The sequence below is a fragment of the Ursus maritimus genome, unplaced genomic scaffold (assembly GCF_017311325.1).
Source record: "Ursus maritimus isolate PB19 unplaced genomic scaffold, ASM1731132v1 scaffold_2, whole genome shotgun sequence".
Taxonomy (NCBI): domain Eukaryota; kingdom Metazoa; phylum Chordata; class Mammalia; order Carnivora; family Ursidae; genus Ursus; species Ursus maritimus.
The window spans coordinates 57,402,831-57,426,973 of record NW_024424452.1 but is presented as its reverse complement, the minus strand read 5'-3'; the positions used below and the strand labels follow the sequence as shown (position 1 = coordinate 57,426,973).

General features: G+C 34.2%; 1 protein-coding gene across 2 annotated transcripts in view; it reads left to right on the top strand.

Annotated features, from left to right (window-relative positions):
* The window catches only part of BRINP3 (BMP/retinoic acid inducible neural specific 3), a 361,285-nt gene that overhangs the window by 162,767 nt on the left and 174,375 nt on the right, over positions 1 to 24,143 (top strand). For both annotated transcript variants that reach the window (XM_008685663.1, XM_040636019.1), the window contains one exon: positions 12,863 to 13,053. In XM_008685663.1, coding sequence (XP_008683885.1) covers positions 12,863 to 13,053 — 191 coding nt within the window. The remainder of the gene's footprint in view (positions 1 to 12,862; positions 13,054 to 24,143) is intronic.

Genomic DNA, 24,143 nt, shown 5'->3' with positions numbered 1-24,143 from the left:
TGGTTTATAATGCACTACATGAATGGTCTGATACTGGCTTTCACCACAGACCTCAACTTTTCTCTCTTCTCATGGCCCTATTTTTCAGCCACAATGACCTTCAAATCTTTCGGGAAAATTTTTCTGCTCAAATGTTACTTTCCATAGAGGGCTTTCCTGTGCATACTACTAGGAATATGCCCAGTGGTCCACCAATATTCTTCATTATATCTTGATCTTCTTTGTAGTCTTCATAGTATTTATTTTTATGTGAAATATTTTATTTATTAGTTTCCTGGCTCATTATCTGTCATTTCCGTGTATTTTCTTAAAAACAGGGACCTTGCCTATACCTGTCATCAGTTTACCCCCATAGTTATAAGTAATTGGCACACAATAGGTTCTCATTAAATATTTGTTAAATGAATAAATGAATGAGACTACGCTTTGTTTAGAGGCTGAAATGTTTAAGTTCACTAAATAGATGTCAGAAGTATGGTATACACAGAAGTTAACTGAGATCTAATTCAAGAAGAAGACTGAATGAAAACTGAATCCAATGAACCAAAACAGTCAGTTGAACAAATAAAGATACAGAATTGGAGAGAATGAGGAAAAGCCAGAGCAGGTGAGTAAGGCATGGAGAAGTTGGAAAAGGAGATTTCTGGACTCATTGAGGAAATATAAGTAAGGCATATAACCTTAAGGAATTAAAGGTGGAAAATGTAGATGATTTAGGCAGACAGAAAAGGCCAACCAGGAAAACACATTATCTCTGTCTTCCATGACATATTATCTCTGTCTTCCATAAGTGAATAATATTAAAATAAGATAAAGAGATCAGCCTGGCATTGAAAATTGACTCCCTTTCCTTTTTTTTAACCAATTGTGAAATATTTATTTTATTTTATTCAATCATGAAATTTTAAAAATGTTAAGTAACTGTTAGTTTCTTTTAGGAGAAAGTAGGAGAGTAATATCTGTGTGATAGGGTCATGGGAAGATTAATGTTCATGCAGGAAGATAGTCTTGGCACAATGTGTGGCAAAATTTAAACATGCAATGTATTTATGTTATTGTTATCACAGTAGTGTGAATAGAAAAAACTATAAAATATCCCAGTAATTATAAAAACTGATTCTCTGAAAGCTGTGTCTATATGGGTTAGTGAGGTTAATGATTATTAATGCAATAAAATCTGAAGTAAAAGTGAAAATTAAGTTATTACTATAACTTCTTTTAAAAAGTTCAGTGGTTTTGTACTCGTATTAGGCTTCATCACATTTGTGTCAACAATGTGTGATACCCAGAATTTCAGAACACAAAATACATTCTCCAAATAAGAAAGGAAGCAAGTGATAGAGGAAAGGCAGAAGAGATAAAAAGTACAGATGATTTTTATGGACATATTTGTTCCTTATACTAAAATTATGCTGACTTTTTTATTTGTTTTTACTGTTTTGGCATTGTAGATGCCACATTTTGGCCATCAGATTAGTTTTTGTTGTGTATGTTTTTGGTTTGTTTGTATAAATATGGTCTAAAAATCCTTTGTGGGATTAAATAATTTCTTCAGATTGATTATTCAATGATAGTAATAAGTTCTCTTAAAATTGTTTTATTTCAATTATTTAAAAGTCCTGTTCAAGCATTTTCTTAAATGCAAGAAATGGAATTGCCAGGCTCCTTAGCCTTCTCACCTCTGAATATTCCTTGGATTAGTATCCCTGGTATTTTCTATTGGAATTCCTTTTTTTCTTTCTCTCTAAACATTACTTATAGTTTTTCTCAGGAATCTCTGCTGGGTGATGTTAATAAGTTAACTAAAATGCATGAAATTATTTAAGTAGCTTAAGGATATAAACTATTTGCAATTAAAATGTACACCAGGTTGATTTCAGGCAATTTAAAAATATTGCTGTTGTAATCACACTAAACGTTTTTTGTTGTTGTTGCTGTAAGTATATTTAGCTTTATATGTTTTACCAGGTCGAACATGAAATTGTCTCATTCCAGTTTTTTAAAAAAATGAGATTTGTGGTCTTTAACTGGAGCTAATTCTCTCTCTTGCTCTCTCCTTAACCAACTAAGTAACTGCCCTAATATTAACACACTGAGGATGTCATGTATATAAGCAAACGTTTTAAACAAAAGACCAGTTATTTTTTGATTCCTAAGTAACCAGATCTTCAACTAAATTTAAACATTTAAAAAAAATAAGTTGTGTAAGATACCTCAGTTTTAAAGTGATGAAAAAGAAATAAATAAAAAATGTCTTTTTTTCCCTGAGTTATTTAGTACATCATATTATTGACTTAGACATAAAACATTGGATAGCATACTTGAAGCCCTTAATGGAATATTTTATGATAGATAAAGCCAGTGATTGAATTATCTCCCTATAGGGAAAAATAAATTATAAAAAACCTTCTTCAATATATATCATTTTCTACATTTATTTCATCTTATAGCTTCCAGACTATTTATCAATAGAGTAATTCAGCTTGCTTCTATTTGGATAATGATATCTAAACTCCATCACTGTTTAAATATCTAAAATAAGCTACTCAATATGAAGAATCAATCTTGAAAAAGATTGCACTACTGGGATATATTGATTTCTAGCTATGAAATATATTTCATGACTGTTTTTATAATATATTTCATTATAATACAATATATGACAAATAGTGAAATAAAAGTGTGTCTGTGTGCTGAATATACAACAACAACAACAACAATAACAAATGAGTGAATAGGAAAAAAATAAAAAGAGCTTAGAACTGCAGAGTTCACCGGGGGAGGGGGAGGGTGCCCACTATAAAGCACGAAACCTAGGTTCTGAATCAAGTGAAAAAGACAAAAAGACTAAGGAAGATGTAGTCCAAAAATTCATTTAAAATTTTATAAAATTTTGTAACAAAATATTTATAATAATTTTAAATGGGACCTGACTCTCATCTCCAGTGTTACACAGACTTGTCCAAGCAGTCATGATTATAACCCTGAGCCACCCACAATTACAAAAGCATATGTGTGGCTCCCATATCAGCCTAGGCTCTCTACAGCCCCACACAGTGAAGAACAGACCAGAGCTTGTGCTCTCTACTGACAGGCCCATCTTGAAGAAGAGGAAGAGGTGGGGTTGCTCATGTCAATCCCTTTCTTACACCAGCCTTTCTGTTAATTCGGGGCACTTCTGTGGGCAGAGTCAAGAATACAGGGACAAGGAGGATTGTTTGGACAAAATACCTTCCCATGGAAAGGAGTGCAGGAAAAAGTACTCTTTTCTTGATAGAGATATTTTATTTTATTTGTTTATTTTTTAAGATTTATTTGTTCATTTGACAGAGAAAGAGAGAGCAAGCACAAGCAGGGGGAGCAGCAGGGGGATAAGGAAAAGCAGACTCCCTGCTGTGCAGGAAGCTGGATGTGGGGCTGGATCCCAGGACCCTGGGATCATGACCTGAGCTGAAAGCAGATGCTTAACCAACTGAGCCACCAAGGTGCCCCAATAGAGATATTTTTAAAAATTAAATCAAAATTCATTCTAGAAGCAAATAGATAATATATTAAGATTTGTTCATTTGCAACTTTAGAAAATGTATTTTTCACTGTCAGCAACATTAAAACAAGTCCTGTTTGACCAGTGGTTTTAAATGCACAATGTTTTAAAAGTCATAATTTAATTTTTAGTGGAAATAGTTACTTTTTTTAATATGTGTGTTTTTAATTCTCTTTCTTGAAAGTGCTTATGAGAATCTTGTTACCACATTGTTCAACTTAAGCATTTTATCAGATATTTAATTTTGTTTATATAAAGAAAATATTTTCTTCATTATTAGAATGGAAAAATAGATCATTGATATCCAAAGCAGCATTAACTTAGTAGCATAGTTATTTAAAACAATGAATACTATGTCAATAACCAATTAGTGTGAAGTCACTATGGCTGCCAAGTAGTTTAATAGCTTGCAAGTTTTACTGTATACTGTTCTCTTTCAGGAAGAACAGAGGTCAGAAGTCAGGCAATAAGATAGAACAGCAATTCGATTTTCAAAAATCGTCTTGCATCCCTATGAGTGTAAGATTCCAAATATCTTTATTTAATTTCAGAAATACTCAATTCTCACTTTTGTTTTTGTAAATTACATTCTGTATAAAGTCTCCACAGATAGTTTTAATTCTATATCATACACCACCTTCTTTCAAAATTGATTAGTGGTTGTGTTTCTCATTTTCATTTGGTCTCTTCTTAGGAAATACAAATTCCTTTTATTGTAGTTTAACTGTAACATAATTAAAGAAGCAAATCTACTAAAAACATATGCAAATAGAAATACTCACTACAAATGCATGGAACTATTTCCTCTATCAGAATGCATATGCTAAGGAAAAGAACTGAAAACAAAGAAAAGAAATTTTTTCTGAAACTTCATCTCAGGGAATCATTAAAATAATGGTATTGAAGAGAAAAAATAAATTTGCCATACTGTTTTTTAAAACTAAAGGTATACTACATTAGATTAGCTGTATCCATACTTCTCCTTTCTCTTTCTGTCTCTGTCTCAATCTGTCGCTCCTCTCTCTCTTTCCCTCTATCTTTATCTCTCATGTTTCTCTGGTAAATAAAATTTTTTAAAAATGGAAATTTAAACAATATTGTTAATTAAATTTTAACAGTTTATAAGGTGGTTATCTACTAAAATAATTTGAAACCATTTATGTAAATAGTCACAAACACAGCACAAAAGAAATTGGGGCTAAAATTGCTATGTTGATGGATCTTAATAATAATCATTCTTGGCAACTAAATCCAAAGATAAATGTTAAGTTTTAGTATTTTATAAATGTGATTATATGTTTTCTTTTTCCTCTTTATACCACTTTGATAAGGTAGAGAAATCATCTGTCCACATATACCGAGTTACCTGTAACAGTGCAAAGACCCAACACCTTCCTTAAGGGAACACACAGGTGACTGACAAATATAGACATTTAAATGGGTAATACGTTTTACTGTGCTTTAGAGCCTCATTACTCAAGTGTGGTTCACGGTCCAATAGCATCAGCATTACCTTGGAGCTTGTTAGAACGGCAGAATCTCCGATTTCATCTCAGATTAATGAATCAGAATCTACATGTTAACCAGATCTCTGGGTGATTTATATGCACATTAAGGTTGAACAGTACTGTTTAGAGTATTTATATAAATTTAGAGTGTTCTTAACTGTTCCAGAAATCTCACTTCTGAAAATTAATCTTACCAAAATAATAGCAGGAGTCTATTACATACATAACAAAAATGTTCATTATAACATTGTAAACAACTCCAAAAGAGAGGTAACTTAATTGTGATTCACTCAGGGTAGATTCAGTTTCATCTGACATGGGAACTATTTATTTCCAGTTCCTCTTTTTTCATGTCATTGCTCTAAAGAGAATATTATGGTATCTGGGCAATTTTGTTTAAAATTTTTTCAGACTTTTTGGGTGGATAACTGTTGATAATCAAAAAGTCAGATGCTTTCATTTGGAATGTTTTGCAAAACATATTATGTTTCTTTGTCAAAGCTAAGACTAGTTGTTTCCTTCCCATAATATCTTGTAGATGCCAATTGGTGTTAAGCCAACATGTCTGTTTTTACTGGCTTTAGATATTTGGCTCTGCTTCTTGTCAGAAGCCTAGTTTTCTCAGATCGATTTTTTTATATCTGTTTGTTTCTAAAACACTGTCTGTTTTTCTACAATGCTGTATTAGTGGAAAGATAGATATCATCAGGATGTTTACCTTTTAACATGTTAAGCTAAGAAAGGACAATCATCAGTAGTGAGAGCAAAGTACACTGTAAAAACTGAAATATAATTTCAAAAGAACAGCTATACTCAAAATATTGTAAGACTTTAGCACAAGGAATAATGTAATCTCTCATTACCAAAAAATAGGATAACATTTTTGGGTTAAAATGATACATCAAAAGTAAAACCTACAAACAATTACATTTAAGCTATGTATAAGATCTTCCAGTGTAAGGAAATTGCATAACCAGGAATGAGGAGGGAACAGAAGACTGGCTGAGGACAAAGCAGAAACTGACACCCTGCAATCCCCCCCCCTCCATGGGATGTATGTGACATTCCTCAGGCACTCCTGGCTGCCCTCAAGGACAAAGAAATAGTTAACCTACAGATACCACAATCCCTCAGTTTACAAATGTTTTAGTAGATTACAAAAACAAAGCATTTCTATCAATAACCTAGCTTCCGGAAGGGAATGTAGATACAATTAAGTGTCCTTGTAATCTGCAGGCTCCAGGAAGTTCCCAACCATCTTAATGTTAATGCCTTGCTAGAGGGAAAAAGAACCTTAACTTGACAATGGCAAGGCCTCTCTTTATCTTGTGAGTCTTCTTTAACATATGAAAGTATTTCCTCAACCTCCCTTTTTCCTTACCTCCCCCAACCCCATGGTATATAATCAGCCACCCCTCACCACCCCGGGGCAGCAGCTCTTTCTGTCCAGGGGTCCTGTCCCCGTAAACCACCAATTTTGCACCAAGGACGGCTCAAGAATTCTTTCTTGGTCGTCGGCTCCAGACTCCACCCCACTGAACCTCACCTGTATTCCGTGTCCTCATCAGGAAGACATTTACCATAAATACACAGTTGTGTTGTTTTGTTTTGTTTTGTTTTGTTTTGTTTTGTTTTGTTTCGTTTTGTTTTGATTTGATTTTGTCTGGGTGGAATGGTATACATTATAGGTTGGTAGACTAACCCAAGGGCACAACAATGAAAACATAAAATACAGCCAACCTATAAGAGTTATTTTCATCACAGTAAAGAAATAAAAAACAAAATGAAACAACTAATAATATGCTTTGATTATGGATCCTCTGTGTTCTGCTCTGGTTGTCTCTTCATTCCAAGAATCAAGTTGAAGAAGTTTCTCTTTGGAACATGCGGTCCTGGTAGAGGGAAAAAGCTAAAGAATTTGTATAACTTTACGGTGCTTCTCAAAACTTGTACTAGATTATGGTATACTGGTTTTCACGTATTCCACCAACCCCAGTGTTACCCTTTCTGATACCAGGTTAAAGGAAATCACTCATGAACTGTTATAGTTCTTCTCTACAATGGACCATTAATCTGTGTATGCATGTTTGCTTCCACAATTGTGCAGAAAGTAATTGCAAAAATTAATGCAGTCTGCCACATCATCATTATTGATTTATCCCTAGGATTCTTTTACTCATTCTATTATCCATTGTTTTTTGACTTGTTCTAACTTTTTGAGAGCATTACCTTTACCCTCAATAACTGTATATATGAGAATGCAAATTGAGAAAATCCAAGTACAAAATTCCTTTAAAATTTCTCTTCCTCATGGACATAATATAGATGATTTGAAAATCAGGACAGAAAAATACATTACTATGAGGTCCACAGCATATCAAATGTACCTAATTGCTTCTTATGAACCGATCATAGGATAACATTAAAGTCATGATTGGTTTTTTGTTGTTTTATTGTCTTCTGTTTTGCATTCTCTCTGAAAGCATCCTTCAACATGTGCTTTTTAATGTCCATAAACTACCGCAGTATTTTATCTGTAAAAGACACAGCTGCATGATTTCTGTGTGAAATAATCACATCCTTTTATACCCACAGTCATTAATCCTTTTTACTTTCTAACAAACTCAGAATGTTGAATCGTTTTCAGAATCACATTTAGTTTTTACAAAATGCGTGGATGTCCTTTGGTACTCATGCCATGCTTATGAGCTACAGCTGGTTTAAAAAATAGGAATAAAAATGACATTTGAACACAAATTTTTAGTTGATTGAATAATATCTCAGTTTTTAAATCTGAATATTGTGTGTCATTTACATAGAATTCTGATGAACTTTTATAACTGAGTACTTGAGAAAGAGTTACAATTATAGTGAAGACTGCATTCTTTTTTCTTTTCATTCTTTTTCTTAAAACTAACTGTAAGTGTTTCAAAGAATATGAAGACCATAAACATCACAAAAACCTGGTAGTTATATATAATTAAAAAAACTACAAAACAAAACAGAACCAGATCTCTTAGAGGAAAGAAATAGGCTTATTTCCAATGTAGATTGAGTAGCCTTGTCAGAATATCTTAGGTGTTTAACAATCTGTGATTTATGACACAAAATTTAGCATAAACTACCCAGCTTACATCACATAGTTGTCTAGTTTGTTGTAAATAGGGTTTAAAGCAAGATATTCATAAGAACAATTAGGGTAATTTAAACTGCCTCACATGCTTCACTACAGGGAAAGTCCTGCATACATGGGTTAATGTTCAACTGTAGAGAAGAACCATGAGCAACTTATGAGTAGTTTCTCTTTATCAGGTTATTGGAAAGAATAACCAACTGCTATCTTTAATCATCACATGTACCTTGATTATAAGATCGACTAGAAAACAATTTTGACTAAGTCCAGTTTCCTGTGGTGAAATTTAATATCTATGAAATGCTAACTTGTAAAAATTTAAAGCCTCTTCATTTACCGTTAGGCCCTAATTTTAAAAAAATGAAAAGAAAGGAAACCAACATTAATTGTACATATTTTATGTGTTCTGCCAGATTCTATGGAGAAATTATATTGCTTAGTCTTTTCAAACAGATGAGAGTAGGATATTGCTTCTCTTTTAAAAATGGAAATGCTAAGGGCAAGTGTAACTTTACCAAAGCCCCACAGTCATCAAGTTAAAGGACTATGAGCTATCAGGATTTACCTTCACATACACCTGACTCCAAAACTCACATTTTCCTTTCTCTTATTATATCATATTTCCTTCAAATTAAAACAACAGCAATGAAGAATGAGCTATAAAACTATTAATAAAAGTGTATAAGGATTTACAATATTTTTCTTTTGATTTTTTCTGTTGTCTGTAATATATACTTGCTCTCAGGATAGAAGGCAGAAAACACATTTACCTGTACCCGACAAACAAATGTGGACTCTGAAAACAAAGGAAATATTTTTTTAAATCTCCGGTAGATAGAGAATGAGAAGCTGCTCTTACTCATGATGATGACTATGGACCATCAATTCTCTATGGACATCTTTGATTGCTTGAACCTACATTAGCATTTATCATTCATATTGTAAGATAGGACCACTCTGAAATACTAATCCCTAGCTCTTGTTATGTGTCATTTTCCAAATTATCACAGGACAGCCTAACATCTGCTATATATTCTTAAATCAAATATTTTAATTTGCTTTTTAAAAATAAGATTATGCTACTCTTCTCTTTTTGTGTAATGTATGACTCAACTGAGTTCCCACTAAGGAATTTTCACCTGAAGAGTGAAGATGTATAGAGGGATATGGTATTTAAAGGACTATTTTGAGAGATATTTACTTACCATGTGTGGATACAGATTGTAAGACGAGGGTTCATGCATTTGTAAAACAAGTAGAAAAGGAGGCTTCTGTTCATCACAAATACGACAAAATAGCTAAAATTACTAGAAATGTGCAGATGTGGAATGAGCTGTTTTATTCTAAATTTTAAGGAATTGAAGTGAATAAAAGAGAATAATACCATGCCAACAACTTTTGAATTCTGACTGTAATCTAATCGTATTTTAAATCCTTTACAGATATTATCTGTTTCATGCTTCTAGCTCATCTTTGAGGAAGGGATACTCTTCTCATGTGACATGAAAGGAAACTGAATTATACAATTCAAGATCATTCAGTTATTAAACAGAAGCCAGTATTAAAACCCGAATCTATTTGGCATTAAAAATTGGCACACTTACATCTAAACTATAATAATTAATTCTATATTTTTCTGTCTTCCATCACCTCATAATTCAGTGAGAGTCCATTCTAGTGGTCTAATTATCTCTTCTGCTCAATGATGTATAGTTTTTCAATTCATGTTGGGAACCTCCAGTAACAAGAAAATTCACTGCTCTACAATAAAGACATAGTGAAGATGACCCACTTCACATATTTAAATGGCTTCTTTGAATCTCCAGAAGGCAAAACTAACTTCCAATAAATCAATTGAACCCATACTTTGAATTTAATATATTACTGAATTGAAGAGAAGATTAGATATTATTTTAAAGAATAGGCAGTTAAGCTTCTATCTACAGGAATCTGTAGAAAACGTGAATGCAAAGAGGTTAAACATGAATATTTAGACGTATTTTCTAAATAGAATCATCGGAGAACTGCCAACTCATCCAGAATTTCATTTTAGTCATAATATTAAAATCATGAACTTACTACCTACTTAAAGAATTGTATTATGAATAAGTGTTTTACATCACTCTCACTTCTTTCTTGTGGCTGCACTGTATTCTACTGTATAGATGCAACATGGTTCATTCTTACTGATTAGGTAGGGATCTGTGTTGCTACAAATATTACAAATAAAGCCACAGTAAGAAGACTTTTGTATATTTTAGCCAGTGTTTTTGGGATGGAGTATTAAAAGTAGGATCGTTGAGTCAATTATTGCTAACTATTGCCAAATTTCTCTCTATAGTTACATCATTTTGCATGACTACCAGCAATATATCAGAGGGCCTTTTTCCTTCCAGTTTGCCAACAGCTTTGGCAAAGTCATCAAACTTTTGGATTTTGGCAAATTCCGTAATTGCAAAGTGATATATCAATATATTTTAATTTGCGTTTCTTGTACTATTTTAACTTATATTTCCTGTATTTTCTGCTTTATGAAAAGTGTTGCCATTAAAGCAACTTGGCAAGTCTTAGTCTTTAACACTCATTATACAATGTTTTTCTTTTTCCCATTTAATAATTTTTGGTCTGAATTCTACAATATTGGATATCAAGACTGTTAACTTTACTTCCTTTTTATTTACATTCACCAAGATCTTTGCCATTTTGTTTTTAATCTTACTTAATAAGACATGTCTCTTGCCGTATTAGTCTATTTGGGCTAACAAAACACCACAGACTGGGTGGCTTATACACAGCAGAAATCTATTGCTCACTGTTCTGAAAGCTAGAAGTCCAAGATCAAGGTGCTGGTGTGGTTGCATTAGGGCCCTTTTCAAGGTTGCAGACTTCTTGTATTTTCACATGGTTGAAGTGGCAAGGGATCTCTCTTGGAGTCTCTTTTATAAAGACATTAACTCCATTGATGTGGGCTCTATCTCCTGATCTAAGTACCTCCCAGAAGCCCTTCCTCTTAATACTTTTCATCTTTGGGGGTTAGGATTTCACATATAAGTTTTGAGGGTACACAAACATTCAGACCATAGCACTTGCACGGGTGATAAGTCCTCATTATGCCTTCTTAGACTACCACCGAACTGTTCTTTGTACATCCATGCACAGGATGTTTGGTTTGGTACTCTCTCACAAATTGGCACATGGGTGATTTTTTTCCCTCAGATTCCTTGGTCTTTCTGAGATACACTCACTCAAACTTCCACATTAGTTATCCTCTTTTTCTGAGGGTAAGTAATCATTGGGGATTTTTTGTTTGTTTGTTGCTATAGTAATTTACATATATTTTCCCTTTTCTCTTTCATATGTTCCCACCTGCAAGCTCTTTATCATACACATGACCTAATGCTGTTGATAATTTGACCCACTCATTCATTTTTTTTGAAGGATTTTTTTTTTTCAGCTGTTCTAGTTAAGCTGTTTGATTTCCAGTATGCATGTTGGGATCCAAATACAAACCCAGAATGTGACCTTCAAAAAAACCCAAAAAACGAAAGACAGAAAAACAGAACAAAACAAATAACATTGTTAACACTTTACTTCTGATATCAATTGACCTGATCTTTTGCTTTATCTGCTGTTATAAGCTGTTACTTAGGATTGGGTACTCACCAAGAATATGTCATTTTAAAATTAGCATTATTTTATTTTTTTGGTATTTTATAACACTGGCTTGCCAATTTGTAAGTGGGCATAATGCCATGAGAACAGTGGGTTCCTGAGAGAAGGAGAGTAAGCATCAAGTCTGACAATTATATGCTAGATGAATATCCAAGAATATGGAAATCTGAAAATGGCAAGTTCTTAATGTTAAATTTAAATACCATTGATATTTTTTGTCAACATTTGAACACTGAAAATTGCAGCTTAATTATATTATACTTTAAATTTCACCTTTGAAAATCCATTGTCAATACCTAAATCTTCCATGGAGGTTAATGATTTCCATCGAGCGAGCTTATTAACACATAATATTTTTATGTAATGCCACATGTAGGAAACCTCCGAATTTAATTCATGTATATTCACATAACAATATATGCATATGTATTTTTTCTCTGCATTTTCAAGGTTCAATTAGGGGTGCCTGTCTGACTCAGTCTGTAGAGCATGGGACTTTACCTTGGGGCTGTAAATTCAAGTCCCATGTTGTATGTACAGATTATTAAAAAATAAAACCTTTAAAAAATGGCTAGTGTTTAGTAATATGCTTGGTCGTGTTTCCATTAGTCATGCTGATCCACGGTAAACATTTCTGAGTAAATGCAATTTTATATCATGCACCCCACTTAAGTTCAATTTACATATTTTCTGTTCTTAATTTGCTTTTGTGCCATACAGGTGTTAGGAACTAAACTATATGAGAAAGTCCATAAAATCTAGAGAAATTGTTCCACAAATGCTAGCTATTCAGCATTTACTAAATATGTATTTACAGCCTTCAATATCTCACATATCTTTCTAGGTACATGAGAAATATTCATGAACGAGGAAATTAACCTTGTCTTTTGTTGCTTGTCACTCTTTTGTTTCATTATGTCTGTAATCTATATTTCCTCACCTGCAGATAATTGAAAAATTGATTTTAAGTGGAAAATTGATTAATTTTAAATATTATTAATGCAGGAGAGGAGTCACTCACAATTTTTGTGGACAAGCGGAAGCTGAGCAAACGATCTGAAGGAAGTGAATCCAGCACCAATAGCTCTTTGGTCACTCTGGAGACGCTACATCAACTAGCTGCTTCCTATTTCATTGACAGGGACAGCACCCTTCGGAGACTTCACCACATTCAAATTGCATCCACTGCCATTAAGGTATGAATGAATTTACCCTAAAATGATGTCATACCATGACTTTTCCTAGCTCTAAAACGCATCTCTATATATTTGCATGTATCACTGATTTAAACAAGTACGTTCTAAAAAAACAGTAACATTTCCATTTGTCATAAGTTATGTAATAGATTTTGAGAACTGGTGTGTATCTTGATGTAACTTTGTGACTTGATAGTTGGGTCAGTGTCTTTCATACCCTAATGTTAATTGAAACACATTTGAACTGTGTAAGCGTCTGGGTACATAGACTCCCTCATAATGTGTAGGTGGATAAAACTTTGTTTTAATAACATTAATTTATTTTTTGAATATCCATATTTTATAGTAGTTATTTAAAAACATTCTGAGAAGGTGCCTCATTAGGCTTAAAATGCTCAGTGACACAAAAGTCATTAAGAGGTCCTGGTTTAAAGAATATTTCCCCCCCATACTTGAACAATATAATTAAGAAGTACAAGTATTTGGATATAAGTTTCTGGATGTCAAGACACAGCATAGTCTAGAATTAGTAGGTAAATTCCATGTGTTCACTAGAATCCTTTCCCTTTGACTATACTAAGGTTGACTTAACAAAACTGAAAGAAAGTAAGAATATGGTGCCTTTAATTTTTCAAAAAGAGAGAGACAGAATCGGGGGCAAGAGACAGACAGACAGACAGACAGCGGCTTCCGAAACGTCAGATTATTTGACACATTTCTCTGGCAGTTTAAATCAACATGTTGTTGTATTTGGTCAAGGGACATTGCCAAATAAAGAATCATTGCAATGTGATAGGGCGATCTGGGACTAAATTAACAAGAGCAAAATAAAATATAAAGAGCATTTCTTAGTGTTCCTTCTGTAAGATTTCATAATCAATGTAAAAAGCAGTCATTAACCATATCATTTTATTGTTTCATGATTTTAAAATTATTAGGTGTGTTTTGTTTTTTAAGTTAATCAAAAAGTTAGTACTTCAGTATTTTGGGAATGCTAGGAAAAACTAGTCTAAGATATATTTTGTGCAAGATGTTCAGGAGAGAATAAAAGTTGATAAGGAAATATCTTTAGCTTATGGGTTACACGAACAATACTACCTGTCTTCCATATTGCTAGTAGATGAAGTTGGGAAAAAGACTTCTGTAGTTATAAATTACACAATTATAGTTAGTCTACTTCTGACTGCAGGACTTCTGTTATATTGGATAATCAAGTATATAAATAGTATTTATGCTGTACAGATAAAACTGCAGCCAGCATGAATGTAGATATTTTAGTTAATTTTTAAAATATTGTAAGATAGGGTACTGTTAGCTTGAGGTTGCTAGGGACAAATAGACTTTTCAGAAATCAATTTTGATGATATAAACAGTAACTTAAAGTGTATTTTCTAATAGAAGACATCATTATTGTAAGTCTGTTTATTATATGGCTATTGATTTTTTTTTTTCTGAGCACCAAGTAGAATAATACAGTAGAGTTTTGTACTTTACTCAGTAAGAAATATTCATTCACAGTTTATCTCAAAACTTAACAGAGGGTCACCAAAAATTTGGAACAGGACTTGGGTCTAGAGACGCCTGGTCACAGGAACAGGATCTTGGGGACAAAGGCATCTGCTTCTCTCTAAGCACTAAACTACACAAACATGCATATCACTCCCAAAAGCTGGACCATACTGTCCTCCTGCTGTGATAGGACTGGGACTTGCTGGCTGGGTGGAGTTTCATCTAATGAGACACGAGGGACCCCTCCTTCCTGGAGAAGCCCAGAAGTCCCAAACTGGGACTTGCTGTTGCCCATCTTTAGCTGCCACCTCAGGTGGGGGGGGGAGGTTTGGCATGTGGGTCCCCTCCTCACTGGAGACTATGCAGGTGGTTGGTGCTGGGCCCCAGCTCCACAGTTCTGGAGGGCCTGGCAGCCCTAGGCGGGGTAAAGGGGTGTGTACTCCATCCGAGTGTGGAGCAGTTCAAGGTGGCTAAGGATTGGGGAAAAAAAGGAAAAAAATAAACAAACAAACTTAATGGGTATTTGCATGTAATTCTGTTCTCCCACAAACAAAGTACATATCACAAAAATCAACATGTTTTAATGGTGTAAAGTATTGCACGCAGGCATTGTTTTTCAACCCTGGGGGTTCAACTCATACAACTATGTGGTAGAAATGAGCTTTAAAGAAGTGACTCTGAGAAGTAAGTAATCAAAGAGCAGCTCTGAGAAAGAGGAAGGGGTAACCTGGAATGTGGGGGAGTGAACAGCCTCACCGTTAGAGCTCCAGGGAATATTCACTATCCATTGACCATGGGAAGGCCCTCCAGACCATGTAATGGAAATATTTTAACGTGTGCTTAGAGTGACCCTGGATAGAGAGGAAAAGTGAGGCTTTAGATCGGGGAGAGGAAGCAGAGGGCAGTAGGGGGATGATACAGGGATGGAGAGTAAAGAGAAGTAAACATTTCTTGCGCTGTAACTGAGGGAAAAAAAGGAAATGAGGTATGTGCCGGTGGCAACACCATGACTAAGAATATAGTCACAGAAGTACGTAGGGAGTGCAAGGCTGAGGTAGTGGGAAATGGGAAAGAGGGGCGAACCATCAGACTTTGCAGGATTTAATTAGGTCTGGATGGAGTTCTCTTCTGAGACAGTTGTAATTTTAAGTGACTGGTGATTTTCTGGTGCAGGGTCCGCTGCTGTCTGGGTTACTGTGGAAGCTAAGGAAAACTCTTGGGGAGGTGTACAGGCTCCTGTATTGCTTGCACCACTGTATGTGCCCGGGCATTTTTCTGGGGAGAGTATCTTTTATTTTCATTAGTGATCAAGTACGTCCCTACACAGATAAAAGGTGTCTCTCCTCAATTATAAGATTATAATTGCTTAGATGTAAGTTAACTGAATAGGAAGGACTGAGGATGGGGATGGGGTGGGGTGTGTAGGGGGAATCTAAGGGCATTTAACTACTGAAATTCTTCATACTTATATACATAGTTCAATGCAGAGTGCTTTTGTGGTACATTTGAAACCAAGAGCTTAACTCCTTTACTAAATCCCTAAAGGTTTTTTTTTTTTTTTTTAAGATTTTATTTATTTATTCGACAGAGATAGAGACAGCCAGCGAGAGAGGGAACACAAGCAGGGGGAGTGGGAGAGGAAGAAGCAGGCTCACAGCGGAGGAGCCTGATGTGGGGCTCGATCCCACAACGCCGCAATCACGCCCTGAGCTGAAGGCAGACGCCTAACCACTGTGCCACCCAGGCACCCCTAAATCCCTAAAGGTTTAATGCAGTGTTTGTTTATTTAAAATTTTCAACTAAGGGTAGCAAGATCCACAGTTTCTTTGATAAGGCAAATTGTTTTGTGCTTAAAGTGCCATGTAGTAGGCATTTAATTTCTCAACAAATGTATGAAGTTGTCTCTTGATTTATAGAATTCAGGAAACACAGTATTGTTAAAAAAGAAAGTCAAGTAAGATCATTATCAGATAACAGCAAAAATATAATTAAATCTGCAAAATCATGCCTGCTTTTATCATGTTAATTCTTGCAAAAACACAAAAGAGTTGGACAAATTGTGTTACCTATGAGCCAATTTCTAGAAAATGGGATAGATCAATTTGTTGTTTTTATCTCTTATAATTATGAATATAAATGTAGGCTGCAGTTCATTATCACATCTGGAAATTTTTAAAAAGAGGCTCAAACACCTATGTAGCTTAATTAACTGCCATATTATTCCAATTAACAGCATTTATATCAAATATTCTTTCTCAATATTATTTTTAATGCAATAACATGTCAAATACAATTTCTGGAATGGGCCATTATTTTCAGAAGATTCAATTCAATTGACCCAAGTTATCTAAAAGATCACACTAAATGTTCTTAGGTTTATTGTGAAATAGTCTAATAAATTTAATCTTATGTGATTGACAATGAAAATATGTATTTTGAGAAAGTGTAATCTAGCACCTGATGTGGGATGTGCATTTTCCAAAACTTCCTTAATACCCTAAATTCTAAAAATCAGGTTACATGCAGTGAGTGAAATTAAATTTTTTATCAAACACTTAAAAATTTTATTTTATTTTTTTCAAGATTTTATTTATTTAACAGAGAAAGAGAGAGAGTACAAGCAGGGGGAGAAGCTGGCAGAAGGAGAGGGAGAAGCAGGCTCCCAGCTAAGCAGGGAGCCCGATGCAGGGCTCGATCCCAGGACCCTGGGATCATGACCTGAGATGAAGGCAGATGCTTAACCAACTAAGCCACCCAGGTGCCCCTCAAACACTTAAAAATTTTAAAATAAATAAGTTATTATTTTCTCAAGTAAGTACTGATGAATTCATTGTATTTCTGGCATTTTTCTTGTACAGAAAAAAATCAGATTTTTAAAATTATGGTGTTTACAAATTTTTTCCAACAAATTTAGGAAAAAGCACGAATAATATGTTAAAATTACCTTAAAGGTCAACATACCAGCTAAAAAATATCCACCTTCAAATGATGTTTTAGTGCCACTTAGTTTACTAAGAGTGTTGCAGGTGATGTTGAGAAGGGGTCCACAAATTTAGATCTACATTTCTGAAATGATAAAAAACCATTAAATTAAAACTTATAAAAATTAAAAATTATAACTTATAAATAAAAATTAAAATTTATAAAATTAGGCCTGATAATAATTTTCCAAGAAGCATGTTTGATATGTAAATTATTTGCTCTTTGAGAATAAAATCAGTAAAATCTCACAATGAATTTTTAAATTTTATTTCTATATGTTCAAAAAAGCTTACTTTAAAAAGACATGAGATGAGAAAATTTACATGTAAGCCATTCACAATAATTGAAGGTTTGATTTCATATATTAGTTTGATTTTCAGAAAAGATTCCCTTAGTAAACTATTTTAGGGTTTTAAAAGAACACTTTAACTTGCACACAAATTTAAGCATATTGATACAGTATTAGTTGTACATTTAACTTAATATATTAAATAATTCTGACTTTTTTCAAATTCACAAAAAAGTGTATCTGCATTTTTTGTGTATACATATTTACTTGCCCCCAATATTTCTTAGCCTAAAGGAATAATATATTATTCCAGAATAATTACTATAAATAAATTTAGTATCATGATTCAATTCATAAACATTTTTTTCAGAATAATTAAGATTCATATGCTTTAAATATTCAAATTGTCATATTCTTAATAATAATTTTCTACATTTTGGTATAGGCCTTTATTTCCTTGTCCTGAGCTTTCTCTGCTTTTGACAAAGTCCTAATTTACCAGAGAGCAAAAGCAAAATCTGTTTGTGTTTTTGTTTTAAATAAAATAGCTTATACAGAGTGGCTAACTAATAGTAAATTAGAAAAATAAAATTGGACTTTTACTATTTAGATTAAATCTTTTTAATTTTTAAAAATTTAATCCCAGTATAATCAACATACAGTGTTAACATCAGTTTCAGGTATACAATATATGATTCAGTGATTCTATACATTACTCACTGTAGATTAAATCTTAATTATACAAATCAGGAAAAAATTTAAAACTTCTATTTGTGATATTTTTCTGCATCTGTTTCCTTCTGCTCCACTTTTCCAACTGTGTTCCTATTATAAGTTGTTATTTTCTGGGCCAGAAGCTATAGACCTTAGGTCTATCATATTGTATTTGTTTTCTGCTCCCTCACATCTCAGTTGTCACATTATCGTCAGTCAAAACCCACCTTGTGTTTATACTTCTTGTCATAAATTATAATTATATATTCTGTGTTGTAACTGAGTGCTGACTAAATTATCTCTTCCACTTACAAAAAAATACATAAAGTGAAAAAAACCTGAAAAATAAAATCAATAAGTGTAGTTAATATTAAGTAAAATTAAAAATCTCTAAATAAACTTGCTTCTAACCCAGATGGAATAATGGCCTGGATCTACCTTCCTACATAACAATACCAAAAAAAAAGATAAATAATATAAAAATACTGGATTTTAAATTATTATTATGTTCAGTTAGCCAACATATAGTACATCTTGAGTTTTTGATGTAGTGTTCAACGATTCATTAGTTGCATGTAACATCCGGTGCTCATCACAACATGTGCCCTCCTTAATAAACGTCACCCGGAAAATACTGGGTTTTAAGACACTGAATGACAGTCAAAGAAGGACGGTGATCCATGAGAGATGGTAACAACCAAGGTGGGCTCTAGGATCGCCCAGCTTATTGTCTGGAAAGACTTTCCGGGATGTGGTACAGGGAAGGAAAATCCAAGAAGAGACCAAAATTTTCCATAGGTTGAGGAAAAACCTCAGAGTTTAGTGAGACATAGGTGTTTTCTAGTTTGTTGGATAGAATGCCAAAGAGGGGAAGGCAATGTTGAGAGAACCCCAGGGAACTGCAGAGAGTTGCCCTTTGGTATTTAACAGAATACTTTTGAGTGTATGCATATGAGAACATTACCGGGCATCCAGGAAGAAACCACACTATAGGATTAGAGAACAGTGTCTGGCACTCACACAGGGCCCGGAAAAGTGTTTTTATAAGGCAGAATAGAAACAATAATAATTCGTGGAGCACAGGATACAATACTGATGAAAGTCATGTCTCAGTCGTAAAGAATGCATGCATACCTGGAATAAATTGTGGGTTTGATCCCAGACCCCTTGTAATAAAATAAATATCACAATAAAGTGAGTCAAATAAATTTTTTGGTTTCCTAGTGAATATAGAAGTTATGTTTACCTTATACTCATCTATTAAGTATGCAAATAACATTGTGTCTAAAAAATGTACATACCTTAATTGAAAAACACTTCATTACTAAAAATGCTAATGATCATCTGAGCTTTCAGTGAATCATAATCTTTTTACTGGTGGAGGCTCTTGCCTTGATGTCAATGGCTGCTGCTGCATCAGGGTGACGATTGCTGAAGGCTGAGGTGGCTGTGAGAGTCTTTTAAAATAAGACAATAATGAAGTTCACCTTATTGAACGACTCTTCCTTTCATTATTTCTCTGTAGCCTGTGATGCTGTTTGATAGCATTTTACCCACAATGGAACTTTCACAATTGGAGGCAGTCCTCTTAAACCCTGCTGCTGCTTTGACAACTAAGTTTATGTAATATCCTAAATCTTTGTTGTCACTGCAACAGTCTTTGCAGCGTCTTCACTGGAAATAGATTCCACCTCAAGAAACCACATTCTTTGCTCAACTACAAAAATCAACTCCTCGACTATTAAAGTTTGTCCATGAGATTACAGTAATTCAGTCACATCTTCAGGCTCCACTTCTAATTCTAGTTCTCTTGCTATTTCCACCACATCTTACTTCCTCTGCTGAAGTCTTGAACCCTTCAAAATCATCCATGAGAGCTGAAATCAACTTTTTCAAAACTCATGTTAGTGTTGATATTTTGATCCCTTCCCCTGAATCAGGAATGTTCTTAATGGCATTTAGAATGGTGAATCCTTTCCAGAAGTTTTCAACTTACTTTGTCCAGATCCATCAGTGGAATCACTATCTATGGCAACTATAACCTTATGGAATGTATTTCTTAAATAATAAAACTTGAAAGTCAAAGTTACTGTTTGATCCAGTGAGTGCCGAATGGATGTTATGTTAGCAGGCAAGAAAACATTAATCTCGTACATCCCCATCAAAACTCTTGGGTGACCAGGTGCATAATCACTGAGCAATAATATTTTGAAAGGAGTTTTTTTTCTGAGCAATAGGTCAATAGTAGGTTTAAAATATTCAGTAAACCCTGTTGCAAACAGATGTACTGTTGTCCAGACTTTGTTGTTCCATTTGTAGAGCCTAGGCAGAGTAGATTTTGCTTAATTCTTAAGGTCCCTAGGATTTTCAGAATGGTAAATGAGTATTGGCTTCAACTTAAAGTCACCAGCTGCATCAGTCCCTAACAAGAGAGTCAGTTGTCCTTTGAAGTTGTGAATCCAGGCATTTGCCTTTCTAGCTATGAAAGTCCTAGAGAAAATGTTCTGATACAAGGCTGTTTCATGTACCTTGGAAATCTAGTGTTTAATGTAGCCATTGACCTGAGGCAAAGGAAGACACTTAATCGACTGAGCCACCCAGGCATCCCAGTGGCTTATTTCTTTAAACCTCATGAACCAACCTCTCCTGACTTTTAACTTTTCTTCTGCAACTTCTTCAATTCTCTCAACCTTCATTGCTTTGAAGAGAGTTAGGACCTTACTCTGAAGTAGGCTTTGGCTTAAGGAACTGTTGTCACTGATTTGACCTTCTCTCCAGACCACTCAAACTTTCTCCATGTCAGCAGTAAGGCTATTTTGCTTTTTTTCCCCCCAGCATTTGTGTGTTTATTTGAGTAGCACTTTTAATTTCCTTTGAGAACATTTCCTTTGCATTCCCAACTTGGCTGTTTGGTGTAAGAGACCTAGATTTCAGTTATCTTGGCTTTGGCATGCCTTTCTCACTAAGCTTAATCATTTCTAGCTTTTGACTTAAAGCGAGAGACACACAATTCTTCCTTTCACTTGAGCACTTAGAGGCCATTGCAGAGTTATTAATTGGCCTAATTTCAATCTTGTTGTGTTTCAGGAAATAAGGAGGCCTGAGGAAAGGGAGAGAGACAGGGGAACGGCCAGTCGGTGGAACAGTTAGAACACACATATTTATCGATTAAGTTACATGAGTGCAGTTTGTGGTGCCCCCCCTCCCAGCCCAAACAATTATAGCAATAACATCAAAGATCACTGATCATGGATCACCTTAACAAATATAATGATGAAAAAGTTTGAAATATTGCAAGAATTACCAAAATATGGCACAGAGACACAAAGTGAGAAAATGCTGTTGGAAAAACGGCATCAATACACTTGCCCAACAAGGGTTGCCACAAGCCTTCAATTTGTAAAAAACTTGTGAAGCACGATAAAATGAAGTGTACCTGTAATTTTGACCTAGACTGAGTTTTTCTCTGGACCCTAACTAACAAATTATAAAAATAAGACCCCAAATAATCAAACTGTTTTCAAGAACTGCCTTCCAGAACAAAGCTCAAGAATATTTACAGGAATATAAACAAATATGTCCAACATGCAACAAAGTAAGATTCATACCATTAACCATTTAAAAGTTCCAGACAATGAAGAAGCAGGAAAGCAGAAACAATAATGGAGAGAGCATTCAGCCAACCAAAACTGACACACAATGAGCAAGGACATTAGGATTAGCAGATAAGAACATTAAGACATTTATTACAACTGCATTCTACATTTCCTAAAATAAAATTAGAGACATGAAGATATAAAAAAAGAACCAAATCAAACTTATTGAGATGAAGAATATAATCTTCAACATAAAAAATACACAGGATAAGATTAAAAACCTACAACCTGGCACAAGATAAGATTAGTGAAATTGAGAAATAGGTACGTAAAGTATACACAGTTCCTCTTTAAAATGAAACCAGAGAGAAAAAAAAGAATTTGAAAAACAATGAATAGTGAGCTGTAAGACAATTTCATGCAGCCGTGAATATGTGTAATTAGAGTCTCAAAGAAGGACAAGGATGAAGGGGGCATGTATTAGATACCTACTGCTATGTAACAATATTGTCATGAATTTAGAGGCTTAACATAAAACACATGATCTTCTTTTTGATTTTTGGGGAGTGGGAGTGGGAGTTGTCAATGACCCAGGTATGGATTAGCTAGTTTCTCTAATCAGTGTCCACCTGAACTAGAGTTTCAACTTATTCTCAACTTGGGGAGGATTCATTTCCAAGCATACATGGTTGTTGGCACCATTCAGTTCCTTGTCAGTGTGAGGATCTCCGTTGGCTCTTGGTGAGAAGTAACCTTCAATTATTTGCCAATGAACCCATGCCATATGGCAGCTCACAACAGCTTAATTTGTTTACTCACATTCAGCAAGGAAAAGAGTAATTATAAAATACTACGATGTTACATAATGTAACTATGGTCATATAATTACATAATCACATGCATTCTATCACCCTTGCTGTATTCTATGTTCAGAAACAAGTGACAGTTCCCACCTTTACTCAGTGGGAAAGATTACAGAAGAATGTGCATACCATGAGGAAGGGGTATTGGGAGCCACTTTAGAATCTGTTCACCACAGACAAAAAAAAAAAAAATTGAAGAGTTAATGATGGATTTCCAAAGTTGATCAGTATTTAAATCCTACAGATCCAAGAAACTCAAAAAAAAAAAAAAAAAAGCAAACATGAGAAACCTCAAGAAAATGACAACCAAAGCACTTCATAATCAAATTGTGCAAAACCAAATTAAAAAGAATATCTCAATTTTCATTAGTTATCAAAAGAGTCCCTACATGGGTAAAGACATCTCTACTCATATAAAGCTTACTAAGACTGTAAGTGCTTAGATATAAGTTAATGAGGTATGAAGATTGGGTACAGAGGAACAATGCTAAGGATAACAGCAAATTTCTTGGAAACATGCAAATGAGAAAAGAGTGGAGGTGTAATCTTTAAAATATTAAAAAATTCTGTCAACTTAGAGTTCATTTTTTAGCAAAAATGTTTCCAAAAGAAAAAGGAAAATATATTTGCAGATGTATAAAATCTGTAAGAATTCCAGGGAGCCTGGGTGGCTCAGTCTTTAAGCATCCAACTCTTGGTTTTGGCTCAGGTCATGATCTCAAGGTCGTGGGATGAGCCCTGCATGGGGCCCCATGCTCCCTGCGGAGTCTGCTTAAGATTCGCACTTTCTCCCTGCCCCTCCCGCATGTGCTTTCACTCTCTCTAATATAAATAAATAAATAAATAGAATCTTTAAAAAAAAAATCTGGAAGAATTTTGCCAGCAGACCTGAATTAAAGAAATGATGTAGGAAGACTTTCAATCAAAAAGGAAAATGATGCCTGTCAGTAATATGGGTCTGCACAAGGAATGAAGAAACGTGGCAGGGGCACTCACATGGGCAACGATATCTTTTATTATTATTATTATTTAAGTCTCTTTAAAAGAGAATAATTTCTTACAACAAAATTACAATCAGTGTATTGTGAAGTTTCAGTATATGTAGAAATAAATAATAGGCAAACAGCATCATAAAGA